General features: G+C 41.8%; 1 protein-coding gene across 1 annotated transcript; it reads left to right on the top strand.

The window, feature by feature from the left end:
• Positions 1–294: 294 nt before the first annotated feature.
• Positions 295–1,681, top strand: LOC6525449. The gene is made up of 2 exons (XM_002101248.3): positions 295–1,343; positions 1,403–1,681. The coding sequence occupies exon 1, from the start codon at positions 456–458 to the stop codon at positions 1,173–1,175; it is 720 nt and encodes a 239-aa protein (XP_002101284.1). The 5' UTR covers positions 295–455; the 3' UTR covers positions 1,176–1,343; positions 1,403–1,681.
• The last annotated feature ends 15,031 nt before the right edge of the window (positions 1,682–16,712 follow it).

The following is a 16,712-nucleotide window of genomic DNA, read 5'->3' as shown; positions in this document are numbered from 1 at the left end:
AGAAACGAGGAAGTGGAAGTGGAAGTGGAAATGTCACACGGTCAGAAACTCTGACTTATTCAACTCGCTCTCTAATTGAAATCACTCGTCCATTGTTTTTTCGACTCAACAATGAGTTCGACCTGTCACATGTCAACTTGGCAAACAAATAAACGAAAGCCGAAAGCCGAAAGCCCGAACAATAAACCACTCAAGGCCTACTCCAAATGGAATCGCAGCTATGTAAAAATATATTAAATAGTAGTCCTTGAATTTAAACGACGTTCTGTCACGTTTGTGATTCGCTTGGCGCTCCAAATCAGAGCCAAAACATTCACAGAGTAGTTCAGTAGTAACAATTTTATGTACCTTTTTTCTCACTCTCTAGAAACGAAACAAAATTCCAAATAAACCAAATTCAATATATATTTATATATATATCCATTGAGCGCTAATTTTGTGGGTTAAGTGCATAAATGTCGAAGGCAACCAAGCTGCGATTCGCACTGATCACCGAGGATGCGCTGGACAAGCTGAGGCCTCGCTCCCAGTCGGAAAATGCGCGTTCCAAGTACATGAATGACATATACGTGGCCATCCGGACGGCGGTCAACGAGGTGGTGGACGAGAAGATGCTCCAGCTGAATGCCACCGTCAATCGAATGGTCGAGGAGCGTGTGACCAACATACTGGAGCACCAATTGCACAAGGGCTCGTTGGCCGGACGCAGTGGCTTTGTGGGCAGGAAAAGGGATATGGATTCCCCACTCTCCAGCAAGGACAAAGAACACAAGGCGACAAAGCCAGCCGCTCCAGTTGAATCCATAAGCTCACTGCGATTTTCCAATCTCAAATACGGACGCAGCAGGAAGCATAATCCCAGCACCAAGGAGCATGTGACCTTCGCACCCGACGATCAGCTGACCAAGAGAAGCCGCGCCAAGGCGCAGAAGATCACCGTGATGCCCAGCCATCGGGAGAACCAGCTGAAGGGCACCTCCTCCAACAGCGACAGCAATCCCAACCAGAATCCACCGATGGCTACAACTCCGGCGCCACTCAGCATGGATCACAATAAGTTGGATGAGGACGATTACGATAACTTCTCCGATGTGGAGGAGCCCTCCATTCTCAGCATGGCTGCCAGGTATCTCAAGAAACTCGAGGATGCCCGCCGTCGAAAGCATTTGCAGTAGTAGTACCCAGTATAATACCCTGTACTTCAAATTGTTTTCAAGGATCCCCCGACTTTCGTAGGATACTTCTTCATATTTCCTTACCTCGTCAACTCAATTCTTGAAGTGAGCGTGTGGACAACCATTAAATAATGGCAATGGGTAGAATGAGTAAATAAATTAAATTAAGTGAGTGGAATATGAATAATATTTAAGGGGGATTTTCTAAATACAACTCCCATATACAGATACACTTGAAAGTAATCGAATGCCTACAACAATATGCATTTAATATTGCAAATATGAGAGGGCAAGGTGGAAGCCATAAAGCGAGGCCATCTTCAAAGGCCATCCCATTGGCTTAACCCCCGGCAAACAAATTACCATTTCTGCTAGTTTCCATATCCATCGCAACCACATTCAATCGGCAAAAAAAAAAAAAAAAAAAATGGAAAATGTAGAAATACCCACCGTTTAATCCATGAAATATGTAAAGTGAAAAATTGAATCGCAAGCAATTGTAAAAATCAGCCTGGTTACATTTACGCAGGGGGTGGTTGGTGGACAGGGGGCTGTGTGGGGTTAAGAGAGTCGCATAGTCTTTGCCGCTTATCAACGAACTGCAGACAAGGCCAGAGCATCAATCAAGAGTTTCCAATGAATGGCTATCGACTGAATTAGACGACCAGCTAGAATGTTTCCACTTTCCTGCACTTGGCGAAAATGCGACTGCTTTGTGTGCTTAAACATTCATTTGCTAATCATCAGTGTTAACTTAAAAGTCACACAAAAGTGTAAACCAAAGTATATTAAACATTCGTAATTGGAAAGCTAACTAAAGAATTTTTTCTCTAAGTGTAACTCTTTCGCACTTTTTGCGTCTTTTGCAAATTCTGGACCACCACCCAAAAAAAAAAAAAAAAAAAAAAGAAATAGCAAAAAAGAAGTGGAAAGGACAGGCCATATTTTTGCGGCTTAATATGTGTTAAAAAAATGGAAATAAATAAATGCGGACCGCCGGCGAAAAAATGTTTTCCTGCTGGCGCAAAAAAAAGGGGGCGTTGGGCGTTGGGCGGTGTGGGTGGGGCTGGCTTATCGCTATCCTTGTAGCCAGTGACAGGACATAACATAACCCCCGGTATCTCCAGTGAGCCATGCGTGGGCGCCTTTTCTTGCTCCTTCGTATGTGTGTGTGTATGTGTGTGTGGTCACCCCGGAGAGGTCAAAGGGCGCGCATGAGAAAGAGGATGAAAAAGGGGTAAAAGTTGCTGACTAAGTACTTTGGAAAATTGCTTACATGTCTGCTATCTTCTGGCTGCTGCCCGCTGCCCGCCTTCGTTTAGCGTTGGTAATACAATGTCATTTATGTATAATACTCCAACTCACACTTGAAACATCGCAGTGGTAACAACATTCACCCAATCCATTTGTTCGACCCGGTGGACAAGTGTTGGGTGCCATGTTTATGTTTTCTCGTTGTCTATCATTTGAGAAAACCCCCTGGAAAATGGAAAATGGAAAATGGAAGGCAGCAAATTCCTTTTGAAGCCAAGTTCGCGTTACAAATTTTTTCTTTGTCGCTTGTATAGTCGGTAATATAAAATCCACAAACGCGCACAGAACTTCACATATGACAACGGGGCACAATCGAAGGAGGAGCTCCAAAAACAAAAAAAACAAAAAGCAAAAACGTGAGTGTGGAGGTAAAGGATGTGGCAAAGGAGTTTGGTAAAGGAGGTCCTGCCACCTCCGAAGGACGAGATGGCCAAAGACACACGCCGCTGCTCGCGATGTTTGTGATTTTCGAAGCGGAAAATCAAAGCTAAGTCCTGTTTATACCGGAATGCTGTAACGCAAAAAAAATAAACTCATTTTTCAAATAGCGATTTAGGCATTTAGTTTGATGTGCACTACATTCTTTATATATTGGTAAACACAACAAGTGAATAGAATAGTTATAAACGAATAGCTATAAATCTGGAAATCAAGGAAACATGATGTATTTGATAAGTGAAAAATCTCCTTATAGGATCCGGTGTAAACGGAACTTGAGGCGTCGAAGGACGAAACACTGGCCCATTTGTAGTAGTAGTAGTATTTATGTATGCATGTATGTATGTATTTATGTATGTATGTATGCTTCCGCTCCCCTTTCGTTTTCGCGTGTGTTTGTGTGCGTTCGTTCGAGTTTCAGAAAATTGCATTTTTTCATATCATTAGGTTTTATTGGTTTCTTCCTGTTAAATATTTCCCAGCTACCCGCCAACCACTTGCCACTGCTCCACTTTCCACGCTCGATGTGCCCAGGACCCATGGACCATGGTCCTTGGTCCTTGGTGTTCTTGGTGTTCTTGGTGTTCTTGGTGTCCTGCTCCTTTTGTCTCGCCGGTTGTCAAAACAACAACACGGCCACACGCTCCAAAAAACAACCTGAACATCGCCCATGAATATGTGTACATATGTATCTAATGCGGGTATATATCTATATATATATTTATAAAGTATATATGTGTATATATGTGGTGTATATGTGGTGTATATATGGTGTATATGTGTGTGTGCATACTGATACACATGAGGCACGCATCATATCATTCGAAAGCGACGGCACCGCGAGTCCTGCGACAAGCGCCTTGGCAGACCAACAGCTCCTTCTCCTGCTCCTTCTCCTGCTCCTTCTCCTGCTTCTCGTCCTGCTCCTGCTCCTGCTCCTTCTCCTGCTCCTTCTCCTTCTCCTCCTCCTTCTCCTGCTCCTTCTCCTGCTCCTTCTCCTTCTCCTGCTCCTTCTCCTGCTCCTGCTCCTTCTCCTTCTCCTTTGCCCCATCCCTTGGCCCCTCGCATCCTGAACATCCTTTTATTTCTGCTTCTGCGAGGCGACAAATGCAAGTTGGCGATTTCTCTGGCTGCCTTTGTTGTTGTCCTTCCCCCATCCCAATGGCTACCAATCCCACATCCTTCCGAGCATCGTCTTCACCTGCGAAGAACAATGCCCAATGCCCAATCGATTTGACAGCCACGCCGCAATTAAAGGCCATCATGTTTTGCGAACTCTCAATTGAGAAAAGTGTATAGTACCACACTTCAACTGCAAAATCTCTCTCTTCCCAAAATTTCAAGTACTACTAGCTACTAGCTAGGTTTTAAGTTTATTCAATTGATTTTGTCGCCTTAAAAATCCACAATTGCTGAAAATTGTGTGTGCTGTCAGCTCATCGCATTCGAAGTTGCTCAACTTCACTCCATTGACCAACTTAAGCCACAGACTGCGCAAAATATTTGTCCAGGCAAACACATTATGGCTGGCATGCAAAGGAAGAAAAAAAAAAACGAACGATTTCCATCCACCACGGCCCAATGCCTATGTAAATAAAGGTGGTTACATAGTGTACAAGGACATTGGCACACGCACACACACACACACGCACATGAAATACGTGATACATATGGGTCCCACATCAAATGTCCTGGCCACAAGAACAACAATGCCCATGGCAGCCCACCTGCGTAAATCAGGATCTGCAGGACCTCTGATTGACTGCCTGCCACAAGGGAGGAGGGGAGGGGGAGGGGGGGAGTCTGATGGTGGAGCTGTCCTGGCAAGGATAACTGGTCAAGAGGCAAGGCGACCCAGCAGGCAAATAGTGAATCTCCTGTGTCAGCGCAATATGCCGCCAAGCCAGCGAATCGAAGCCTGCTGCACTGAAAAAAACACTTTCGTCTTCTCAAAGCGTATATATGCAAATAATAATTAAAGTGTTTAAAAATGTGTTTTTTCTTCGATTAAAAAGATATTTTTGTATAGGCTCAAAATATATATCATATACACTGTTCGAAATCTTTGTTGGCACGTTACTTTGCTACAGTGTGAACTTTCTGCGCGAGTCCTTTTTGGACCGCTCACACATGCGTAAGTGTGTGTGTGAGTGTGTAACTGTGTGTGTGTGTGTGTGGGCGGGTGCTTCTTGTTGATGATGCGCTTCGGTGGACGCCGCCCAGCGGAAGAGGAAATGAAAAAATAAAAATGAAAGAAACAGGACGAACAGGACGAACAGGACGAAGAGTCCGCGTGGCGTTCTGTCGCCCTTGCCGATTCCGCCCGGTTGGCTTGCGAAATTTTTGAATTGGATACCAATGGCACTGGCACAGCCGCCCCCCCCCTCACCCTTTCTCCACTTCCTGCCCCTTCAACGGACCGCTGTCGTCTGTCGTCCTGACCAAAAGCCAGGTCCTGCCACTTGCTATACGTGCGTGTGTGCGTGTGTGTGTGTGTTTGCGCGACCGTTGTATTTGAAATTTTGCATATTAAAATATTGTCGTGCATGCAAAGGTCGCTACTTCGAAAAGGAATACGGAAAAAGGAAAAAGGTGCCCGGCGCCGTGCGTCGCTACACTTTGCCGAACTGTGGTTTCAACTACATAGAACTTATAATTGTAATAAATACTACTATTATCAATAAAAGTATACTGCTTATTTAAGTTTTAAGCGATTTATGCCAAGCTTGGAAAGCTAAATTCAGAAGTAGAGTTAGCTTCATCCCATTAGCTGGCATTTCACTGGTGAACACCTGTTCATAAATATAAGAAATATAATATAAGTTGCCTAGCTATTTCAATATTTCACTCATATTCATATTCAGCCCACTGTAAGCTGTTGTTATTAGGAACTGTAGATGTGGATGTGGGTGTGGATGTGGACGCCGGATGGTGGATGGTGGATGGGGCAACATTGGGACACAGACACATCGCCTGTGGTAACACAATAACGAATTTCCGTAGCAACTTCATCGCCGAGTCCTGCTCCTGTTCGTACCCCTACCCCTTTCCTATACTCCACTCTTCATTCCTGATCCCTGGATGTTTGGATCCCTTGGATCCTTGGACCCACTGCCACTGAAATGTTATCCAGTTTACATGGTCCTGTTTCATTTGGAACTTTTCTCTCCGCTTTTCCGCAATGCTTTTTTCGCCGCGCTGCGTTTTCTTACATTTGCCGGCTAAATTCTGCAAGGACACGAAGGCAAGGACATGGCAAGTGGTTGGATGGGCGAGGACATAAATGAAATTATACACTTTTCCGTTGCTGCACTCAGTCACACGGACAGACAAGCCCATATGCCAATAATAATAATAATAACAATAATAACAATAATGAGAGTAACGAGAATAAATACGATAAACAAACAAACTGAAAATAGGAAAAGTTGCCAAACAAACAAGATTCGCATGGTGGCATGGGGAAAGCAAACCGAAAACATTTTTTGGCCGTAATTTGATTTGAATATCGAACTTTGAATATCGAACTTGGCTTTCACATGTTTTGATAGAATACGATATACCCATGATTTAAACAGAACTGTTACTATTTGAACAAATATTTCTCAAAGAAAGCCAAATTCATTACCCTTCCAGTTTTGAAGATAAAAAACTCTTTGGCATTTCCCCATTTCGATCATAAATCCAAGTGACAGATCTGGGCAAACAATTTTGCCCATTTCTTGAACATCGAACGTTGAACATCAATGGGTTAGCAATTTTATTTTTAATTTTTGAAGGGCCCTAAAAACCCGTTACATTCCATAACAAAGAATTATTGCACAAGACATTTGCAGTTTTCCTTCGATCCGTTTTAATGGATTTCCATTTGTTAGCATCGCCAGCCTCTCAATCTCATTCTTTTTCCTTTACCTTTACCTTTTCCTTTACCAATTCAATTTTTTTTTTGTAGATCGTGAGAAAGTTGTTAACCCCTTCGAGGCCACATCTATAATTTATAATGATTAGGTACCGTTCGAAGAACGAAGTGAAAAGGTAACAGTTGCTGCTGCAGCGAAAAGACGGCCGCATCCTTGGGTCGAGAGGGGGTAGATCCTGCGCAGGATAACGGAGGCTGCCGACCGCGACAGAGGCGTCATCCCTCGGCAAGGGGTCGGCCATCAAGGACCCGGGTTGCTGACGCTGCCTTGGCCAGCTGTGATCCTTAATTTCGCAGGTTCCAAGGACTCAAGGGATCGCGGCATAACAATGGCCTGCGGCGCATTCCATAACGAGATGATTGATCCACAATCGGCTTGCAACGGGGTTGCCTCAAGGACCTCGTCTTGGGGTGGCAAGGATAACTGTGCTATCTTTAGCGAACTCCTATGTAGAACCCACTTGGAATAGGCATAGAAATATTTACACATTCTATCAGCAAACAAAGTGCAATCAAAAAGTAGCAGCCACTAATTTGACACAAAACTACAAACTAATAATTACAAACACTGTGAGCTACAAGTTCCATAACTTGATAATAGTATACAATACTATAATATAATATATAATTGATAATAGATAGCGATCGATAAGTCACACACAATGATTAACCCAATAATTGTGGCTATGGCGTGAACTGACCCCTGGTCCGCCGACTGACCTCTCAATTTCGGGCCAATTCATTAATCAGGCAATTAGTCGGGCTTAAGTAGTCGCTGCCAAAACACACACACACACACACGGCAGAGAGAGGGGGAGTCCTTATTATAGCATAAACGTATAAATATCAATTTGATCTGTCAAATATTGACACATCAAACCCTAAACAAACCAATGACAGGCTACCCCCTGCGCCATTTAGCGGCAATTTATGAGCAACAAAACACCCAAAAAGGAAAAAGAAAAAAAAAAGGACAACAAAAATTGGTGGAAAATAATAATAAATGAAAACACAGAGAGAGTGAGCTAGAGAGACGAAGGGGAAGCGGGGAAAAAGGGATTCATTTTCAGATCATTTCAAGGGTCCTTGACTTTCCGGCCCAGCCAATGAATGATGCTGAGCCGAGCAATTATGTGTATTATATAACATCATGTTTGCAGTTTAATGTCAAAAACTTTGTTTTTTACCCCAAAACCTTTTTTTTGTTTTTGTTTTGTTTTTTTTGTTGGTGATGAGAGAGGTTAGAGGGGAGATGCTGAACCCGAACCTGGACCATCCCGATCCTGTTTTCTTGCTCCGGGTTCAAAGTGCGTGTGAACTTGAGGCTGTGCGGATGCGGATGCGGATGCGAGTGCGGATACCAATGCGGATGCTGTGCGCATTGTTCAAGGTGTGAAGGCACCGATTAGGGCCACAAAGCCAAAACAGGAGTACGTGTACGTGTACGTGTAATGCGATAAGGCGCCAATCCCATTGTGATTTGCCCTGCTGTCTGTCGCATTTTCCTGCTTTTCTTTCCTCATTTTTTTTTTTGGTGAAAAATACGAGGGGAAATTCCATTCGATTTAGCCATATAGCCATTGAGTGCTGCAGCAGCAATTAGTCAAGTGGTTAATGAGTTGAGCGAAATCGCAAAATCGGATCGGATAAGCTCGCACAACTGTACACCTCGTGATGGATTTGGGTTTTCGGTTTTTGGGTTTTTGGGTTTTCGGGTTTTCCCGAATTTCTACCCCCTTCCATTTTATTTCCAATTCACTTTCGCTTTTTTCGCATGCGATTTGCTGCATTTTCCGGCACATTGGCGCAACTGCAATTGCAATTGGTCTGGGTCGAGGGTCTGTCTGTCTGCCAGTTGCAAAAACCAAAAAACAAAAAAAAAAAAGGGTTAAGGGCTTTAGAGGGTTACAAGGGATCGGGAACGTAAGGATGTAAGGACAATGACAAAAGGCGAAAAATTAAAAAATGGCACAACAGGCAAATTTCGCTGATTTGTTGTTAGGGTTGCAAAACGACAGCAGCGTAAAGAATGAATATGAATTTTTCAAAAACTGTTTTCGAATACACAAATCTAACGATGCTAATGCCCACTGCGATGCACTGCGAGAATTGAGGGGTGCATTTTGAGTGTTCAAAACTACAGCTATGTGTAGTGCAGGAATACTGTTGATATTTAATATTTTGATAATAATTTAATGATTTTTTGGGTGGTAAAAAGGTTGGAGATGTAAACGTAATGAAAAGGTTTATTGAAATTGAATTGAATATGGAATAAAAGGTATAGAATAGTTGAATAAAATATTGAATGAAATATTTAATAAAATATTGAACAAAATATTGAATAAAATATTGAATAAAATATTGAATAAAATATTGAATAAAATATTGAATAAAATATTTAATAAAATATTGAATAAAATATTGAATAAAATATTGAATAAAATATTGAATAAAATATTGAATAAAATATTGAATAAAATATTGAATAAAATATTGAATAAAATATTGAATAAAATATTGAATGAAATATTGAATAAAATATTGAATGAAATATTGAGTAAAATATTGAATAAAATATTGAATAAAATATTGAATAAAATATTGAACAAAATATTGAATAAAATATTGAATGAAATATTGAATAAAATATTGAACAAAATATTGAATAAAATATTGAACAAAATATTGAATAAAATATTGAACAAAATATTGAATAAAATATTGAACAAAATATTGAATAAAATATTGATTAAGAAATTGAATAAAATATTGAATAAAATATTGTACAAAATATTGAATAAAATATTGAACAAAATATTGAATAAAATATTGATTAAGATATTGAATAAAAAATTGAAAAAAATATTGTACAAAATATTGAATAAAAGCTTTAGAGCGCTGGTTAGGTATTTAACTATATTTTTTATTTATTTAATTTAGGTTTATTAAAATTGGATTGAATATTGAATAAAAGGTATAGAATAATTGAATAAAATATTGAATAAAAGCTTTAAAGCGCTGGTTAGGTATTTATATATTATTATTTCATATTTGTCTGGAAATTAGAGCTAATAAATGGCGGTCTCATCAACTCAGATCAATCGAATTCCTTGCCTCGAAAGCAGCTATGTATGTATGCACATATGTATGTAAATACATACATATGTATGTATAATTTGAGATCCCGCATCCTTCTGCTCATCCTGCTGCTCATCCGATTGAATTTCGAATTGGGAATTTGGGAATTCGGGCTAGCAACTGTCCGCGGATATCGATTGCCAGGTCGATGATGTTGGCTTGGCCAGGTGTTGTGTGTGCCTGCCGTGCGTTGGGATAGCTGCGATGCGGCTTATGAGGTCCGGATTCCGGATATTGGCACCAGCACCTACCCCTTCCCCCCTCCCCCTTCCCAATGCCCGCTTAACCCCTTGCAGCACCACACACAACCCCTAATACCCACATTGTATCTACATACGAGCGCACAACATTTGCATGGCCTCATTTCTTTTCATCCATAATTTCAAATTGCGAGCGAATTTTCCCCGCTGCCGTGGCATAGTTTTTCAGTTCGGCTTTTCCCGCACGCGGAGAGGAAAACATGGGGGGGGTTAAAAAAAGGATTATTTATTTATTACGAAATTTTCGTCATTCGATGCGCGGCTGTGGCGCGTGGAAAGGTGGAAATCAAAGGTGGAAGGACTCGGAAAAGGACGCCGCAAATGTCGAATTATTCAAATGATGATTCCAACCCCCTGTGATATGCAAAAAAAACGAAAAAAAGAAGAAGTAACCAAATAGGTAGAAATAAAAAAGCAGGAAGAACGGAATACGCACACAGGACATACAGGACATGCGAGATACTCGTCGCGTTGATTTCGTGTGCACTTTTTTCTTTTTACCTTGCGGCAATCTGGCGGCACACACACACACACACATTGCCACACACACACACTGCCACACACAGACAAGTTCCAAGTGGAAATGGCCCTCATGTTGCCGCGTTGTTGTTATTGCTCGTCCTTTGTAGTTTGCATGTCCCGTTTCGTCATATGAGATCGCGAACGTTTACAAATTTTTCATTTTATTCAAAAACAAGTAAGGCACACCCTTGCACTCCCCAGCACAACGAAGCGGAAATACTCTAATAAATATTTCACTTAAATATGTATATATACTAGATTTTGAACAGCAAACAAACTAAACTGATTTGTGCAGCATTCGAGCATTTATTCTATGCAAAGATACTGTTGCAAACTACTTGCTTGTGAAGCAAGTGAAAACTGGTTTTGTATGATTTATATTTCACTTAACTTAAACTTAATTAGAACTCTAACTGCAAACCAAAAATAGTTGCCATAGGCCATGTACCCCAGGTCCTTGAAAACCACCTCCAACCGAATGGCCAGATAGAAACAGGACTCACTCGAGTGTGTGCGTGTGTGTGTGTGTGTGTTTGTGTGTTGCATAAAAAAGTCGCTTTTAAAGACATCTGTCCCATATATATTGGTGTATCTTCGCCCCTGTGCGCCCAACCCCCCTGCACATAAAAATAGTGGCGACCGCAGTCGAAATTTGAATTCATTTAATTTGCACCTTGTTGGGCAATTTGATTTTTTTATTTATTATTTGTTTTGTTATCTGCTCCGCTTGTCGGTAATTCTATATACATATACAACTACTATGCTGGCTAGCAACATCTGTTCCCATCGATGGAGTAACTTCCACGAGGGTGAGGCTAAATATGCTGGTTGGATCGTTGAAAGGATATCAAGGTGCTAAGGATCTGTTCACCCATATAACATATAACATATAACATCCTTGGAAAAACTAAGCAATGAATACAACATGGCATTGTAAACTAAAGATTAAGTTGCGTTTTTAGCATTGCTACTATTTGCACGTGAATAAAACGCAAATCGTAACTAAATCAAATTTGAGTACAGGCCACCAAATAACCAAATGGACAAACACAGAGACCTTAACCCACCATACACACACGCACATTCCCTTGCTGGACCCATATCCTTAACCCCCCACTGGCCCTCGTCCTTTCCCTTTCCCCTTCCCCATCATCGAAAACCAAATGCGCAAGTGGAAAAAATTGCGAAAAGTTTGCATAAATGTCCACAAACATGTGGCCCAGTCACAGTTGCCTTCATTTTGGCCCAAAAATCCCCCCATGCCCAAAAACCGAATCCCAATCTGAATCTGAATCCGAATCCAAGTCCGAACCCTTAACCCCCAATCATAAGCAACTCTTTTATTTTGGCTCTTTTCTTATTCTTTGCTGGCTGCTCATTGGCGTCGTTGGCGACTTTATAAAAATGTTTGCCCTTCGGTTTGTTTGTTTGTCTATGCCTCGATTTGTTTGTCTGTCTGTGCACTGAGCGAAAAACTAACTAATACTTTCATGTGCCACAAAAACGATCACTCTTGCACCGAAATTTCGCTGCTAAGTAAAGATAAATATGCCAAATATGCTACCATAAAATACTTAATTGTATTTAGATATTTATTGGTAGTTAGTTTTTTCCAGTGCATGCGAGTGCGTGAGTGTGTGCTGTTGTTTGTTTGTTTGCCTGCCCGACTGCGTTTTGTGTCGTAAATTTAATGGGCAGTCGCAGTGTGCGGAATCGAAAAGGAAACGAATCGAATTGAATGGCAAACTGGGAGCCATGCATAAAAAATTGCCAAAGCCAACGGGCGTGCGTGGGGTTAAGGGGCTGGCAGCCAGGGGTTAACTTCGATTAGCCCAAAATGTTGTCATGGCCTGTGGTCGCACATATGTGCCGTCCTCCGTCCTGCGTCCTTTGCTTTTCTGGGTGTGTGGGTGTGTGTGTGTGGGTGGGGTTTTATATTTGTATATGTGGTCATGGGGCCAGGACTCAAATAATATGCCACCCATCCCAACCCCCAGAATTTCGCCATCGAATTTCTGCATACGCGGCAAAAATAAATAATAATAAAAAGTCGTGAGTCGAGGGAAGAGAAGTTAGCCGCTGCTGGGAAATACTCCAAATAGCACGACTAGCAAATACCCTGGATATAAGCAAATCTGATCTTTTTAATAAGACACATATATGTAGCAGTGCTAATGGGCAAAGGTGGTAAGATGTATATTTTGTAGTTTAAATATGTGGCAAAAACATCCTTTTCACCTACCGCATAATAAGGACGCAGGTCCTTTGCTTCGTCCATTTTCGTTTGGCGGACAGCGCGCGCCCAGGAATATAGGGCCATTGATCAAAATTGCTACAATAATGGCGAAATATCCATCCACCCCATGTGCGCGGCCCACCCACATTTCGCATTTTCGCAGGCCAGTCCGGCCACCCCCTTTTCCAGCCCCTTACCACCCCCTTTGCCACCCCCTTTGCCACCCACTTTTCCACCCCCTGACCATCGCGCCTACTCGCATTTCATTCCGTTTCATGGCGGAAAGGAAAGCAAATATCGCCATTGCCGTCCAACATGGCAACGGACAAACGGACAAACGGACGAACAGGCAAACGGACAACAGGACTTCGGATGTAGACTTTGCAGGATGGCGAGTTCGCGGAGGTCGACGAAGGCAGGGGTGGGGAGTGGCAAGTGGGTGGTGGCAGTGGCAGTGGTAGTCGCAGGACCTCGTCTACCATTGAAAGCCTTTTTTGATGGCTGCCCTGGATGCTGCCGTTGTTCGCCAGCAGCGCGCTTCTTGTTGCGGAAGGTGGTGGCGGAAGGTCCTGTTCCTACTCCTGGTCCTCGTCCTGGTCCTGGTCCTGGCAAGGTAGCAGGCGGTTGCCAACGCGCCTCTGCACTGAATGTCCAAAAGGACCGAGGGACCCGCTGCACTGCAAAGAAACAGAGAGTTTAATAATTTAGTAATATATATTAGTCTTTAGTGATGTAAAAATAGATATTATAATCATTTAAAAATTGTAATTCAATATATTAATAACTTCTACAATTCCCACATTTTACATGTAATAATCCTTGAATTCATATACCAATTAGTGCCTTTTGACTCTCCATTTGATTTTGGCAGCACAAGCAGCCGCTTTTTCGGCGAGTGTACATGTGTGCTTGTGTGATTTCGCATCACATGGCTTGGCTTCGTAATGGCCACAGTTGTTGTTATGGCCAAAGTTCGTACGTGAGGGTCGAGTTGCAAATAGAAAGGTGGGGTTGGGGAGGGGAGGGGTTGGGAGGGGAGCCTGCTCACAGGACATCAGCCATTCGCATTTGGTCCTTTCTGGTGGCCGTTAGCTGGTCGGGTCGTTTGTACATATTGCATCAAAGAAAACTTTTGCCTGGGTAAAAATAAAGCACACCACACGCAGTCGCAATGGAAAGTGCGGGGAAATTGCGGGGAAAACTGGGGAAAACTGAGCAGGCGGGCAAAAAGAAAACGGCCATGGCAACAAACGGACAGGGGACAACGCCAAAGGACATGGACAAATACGTGTGTGCAAATGCTCATGTGTACATTGTGCCATTGTACATATCCAATACATATGTATGTATATATATCACACTTATGTACTGCTGCGTGTATCGAAGCAAGCCAACGAGTCCCTAGCCACGCCCACATTTCAGCTTTACGCCCAACTTTGCAGACGTTTATGAAGACAACGCGCGGAAATTGACAATTGGCCAAGGGAAAAAGGAAAACCAATAAAAACTGTAATATACTCGCAATCAGCACTCTTGAATATTTTCCCTACTTCGCACAGAAATGTGCAACACTTTTTGGTTACAAATGGAAATTGAAATATTTATTAAGATTTAGAAATATAATTTAAGCAAGTTGACTTATGAGCAAGATCACTGCATTACAAGTACCTTTGTTTCCAAACTTGAAGTTCCCAAGATTCCCAAAGATTGCAAGTGGCTGCCCACAAAGTAACCACAAACACACACACACATACGCCACTCGGCTCCACCCACCCACACACAACCACCCCTCCCCCCAAGCGCCCCCCTCCCCCCTTCAGCCCCATCTCCGGCAAGCAGGCAATCAGAGTCCAGATTTCCATGGGCAGGCGAGCACATGAGGAGCGGCCTGATCTCTGCGACAAAATATTAGTTCTGTCAAAATAAATTTCTTTGAGTAATGTAATCCCATTTCGTGGTTTTGGAGGGGAGTTGGTCGCTGGGCGGTGCGGTGTAGCGGGGGTAGCGGGGGGAGTTGGACTCATTTTTTTGCGGCCTCCCCCGCCCGCCATTCACCCTCCTGCTCACATTTCGCATCAGGCTGAATATGAATGCGATAAATCTGTTCGTGATTGTTTTTTTTTCGCACACACACACACATGTGGGTTTTTTCAGTGGATTGTGGGTGGTGCGGAGGTGTCCAAAAATAAAAAAAAAAATGGCAGAGCAATTCGCTAATCCCGAGCAAAGGGGCGGAGTTCAGAGCACTCAGTCTCAGTTTCATTTTCAGTTTGAGTTTCATTTTCAGCCGAATGTAAATCTGAATGTAAATCTGCGGTTTTGGCGGCAGCTTCAGCTGGCCTTTATTACACTATTTCCTAAGCAGTCCGCTAGGCTTGGAAAAGCAACGCGATGCACTGAGCAAAATTAAACGCACTTCGGCAACAGTTTTCTTCTATTTTCTATCAATTTACTATCAATGTAATATGTTTTATTTTAGTATTGATATTATATATTATATTGTATTTGATATTTGTCCTTTTTTTTATTTTAGTGTTGATATTATGTATTTTATTTGATATTTGTACTATTTTTTATTTTAACATTGATATTATGTATTTTATTTAATATTTGTACTATTTTTTATTTTAACATTGATATTATGTATTTTATTTGATATTTGTACTATTTTTATTTTAGTTTTGATATTATCTATTTTATTTGATATTTGTACTATTGATCATTCTGAATTTCTATTATGCATTTTATTTAATATTTGCCCTATTTTTATTTTAGTTTTGATAGTATCTATTTTATTTGATATTTGTATTATTTTTTATGAAATTTTATTTAATTATTGATCATTCTGAATTTCTACGGTTTTTAAGGATAATTAGTAGAAAATAATATATTGGCCAAATAATACATATAAATGCCAAATTAAATAAACTAAACTATAATGTTATTCATATATATATATATTTTTTTAATAATTGTACTGTTACTCTCAAAGAATTAACTCCAAACAATTAGATACAATATTATACATGTATCTAAATATGTCTTGTACAAGTCTCGTTTGTGCGTGATTTTTGTAGCATACTTTTAAGCGCAGCATTCTGCAAGTGTATCCTGTGCTGCGAACTCAGTCGATTATGGACACATGTATGGTCGTTTCACGCACATGGAGACGTGACCAGGTGGGTGGATTGCCCCCCTCCTCCCCCGTCGATGGATGGCTGGTCGGGTGGGTGGTGTTTTTTTTTTGTGGGGGTGTCGCTCTTGACTCGGCCGCTGGATGATGACAATGTCTTCTGACAGCTTCTGCTGCTGCTGCCGCCGCCAGTGATTGCCAAAAATGGGACACGATGACGGGCACGAGAGATTGCAAAAAAAAAAAAAAATAAATAAACCATAATATATATGTGCATGTATAAAAAATGAAACCCTGAAATGTAATACACTCACACGCACTCCGATCCCCGAGCCACAGACATTGATGAGGCCAAATTTCTGTGATTCGTCATCTAAATAGGTTTTCCCCACCCCCCGCAACACCAACACCAACACCAATGCAAACACACACACGCACTGCGCGAAATTGCCACGCATTACACACAGACGCACACACACGCGGGCGGGGGAGGGGAAATTGTCCAATCTATGGGAAAATACTACGCAGCTGGGCAGGATTGTGGAGAAAGGGGTTACCCAGCCACATTTGCAGGATT

The sequence above is a fragment of the Drosophila yakuba genome, chromosome X, assembly GCF_016746365.2.
Source record: "Drosophila yakuba strain Tai18E2 chromosome X, Prin_Dyak_Tai18E2_2.1, whole genome shotgun sequence".
In the NCBI taxonomy this organism is placed as follows: Eukaryota; Metazoa; Arthropoda; class Insecta; order Diptera; family Drosophilidae; genus Drosophila; species Drosophila yakuba.
This window is presented reverse-complemented; position numbering and strand designations above follow the sequence as displayed.

Bases quoted from the DNA above. Each gene is read 5' to 3' on its own strand.
- LOC6525449 (XM_002101248.3), top strand. From the start codon at position 456: ATGTCGAAGGCAACCAAGCTGCGATTCGCACTGATCACCGAGGATGCG.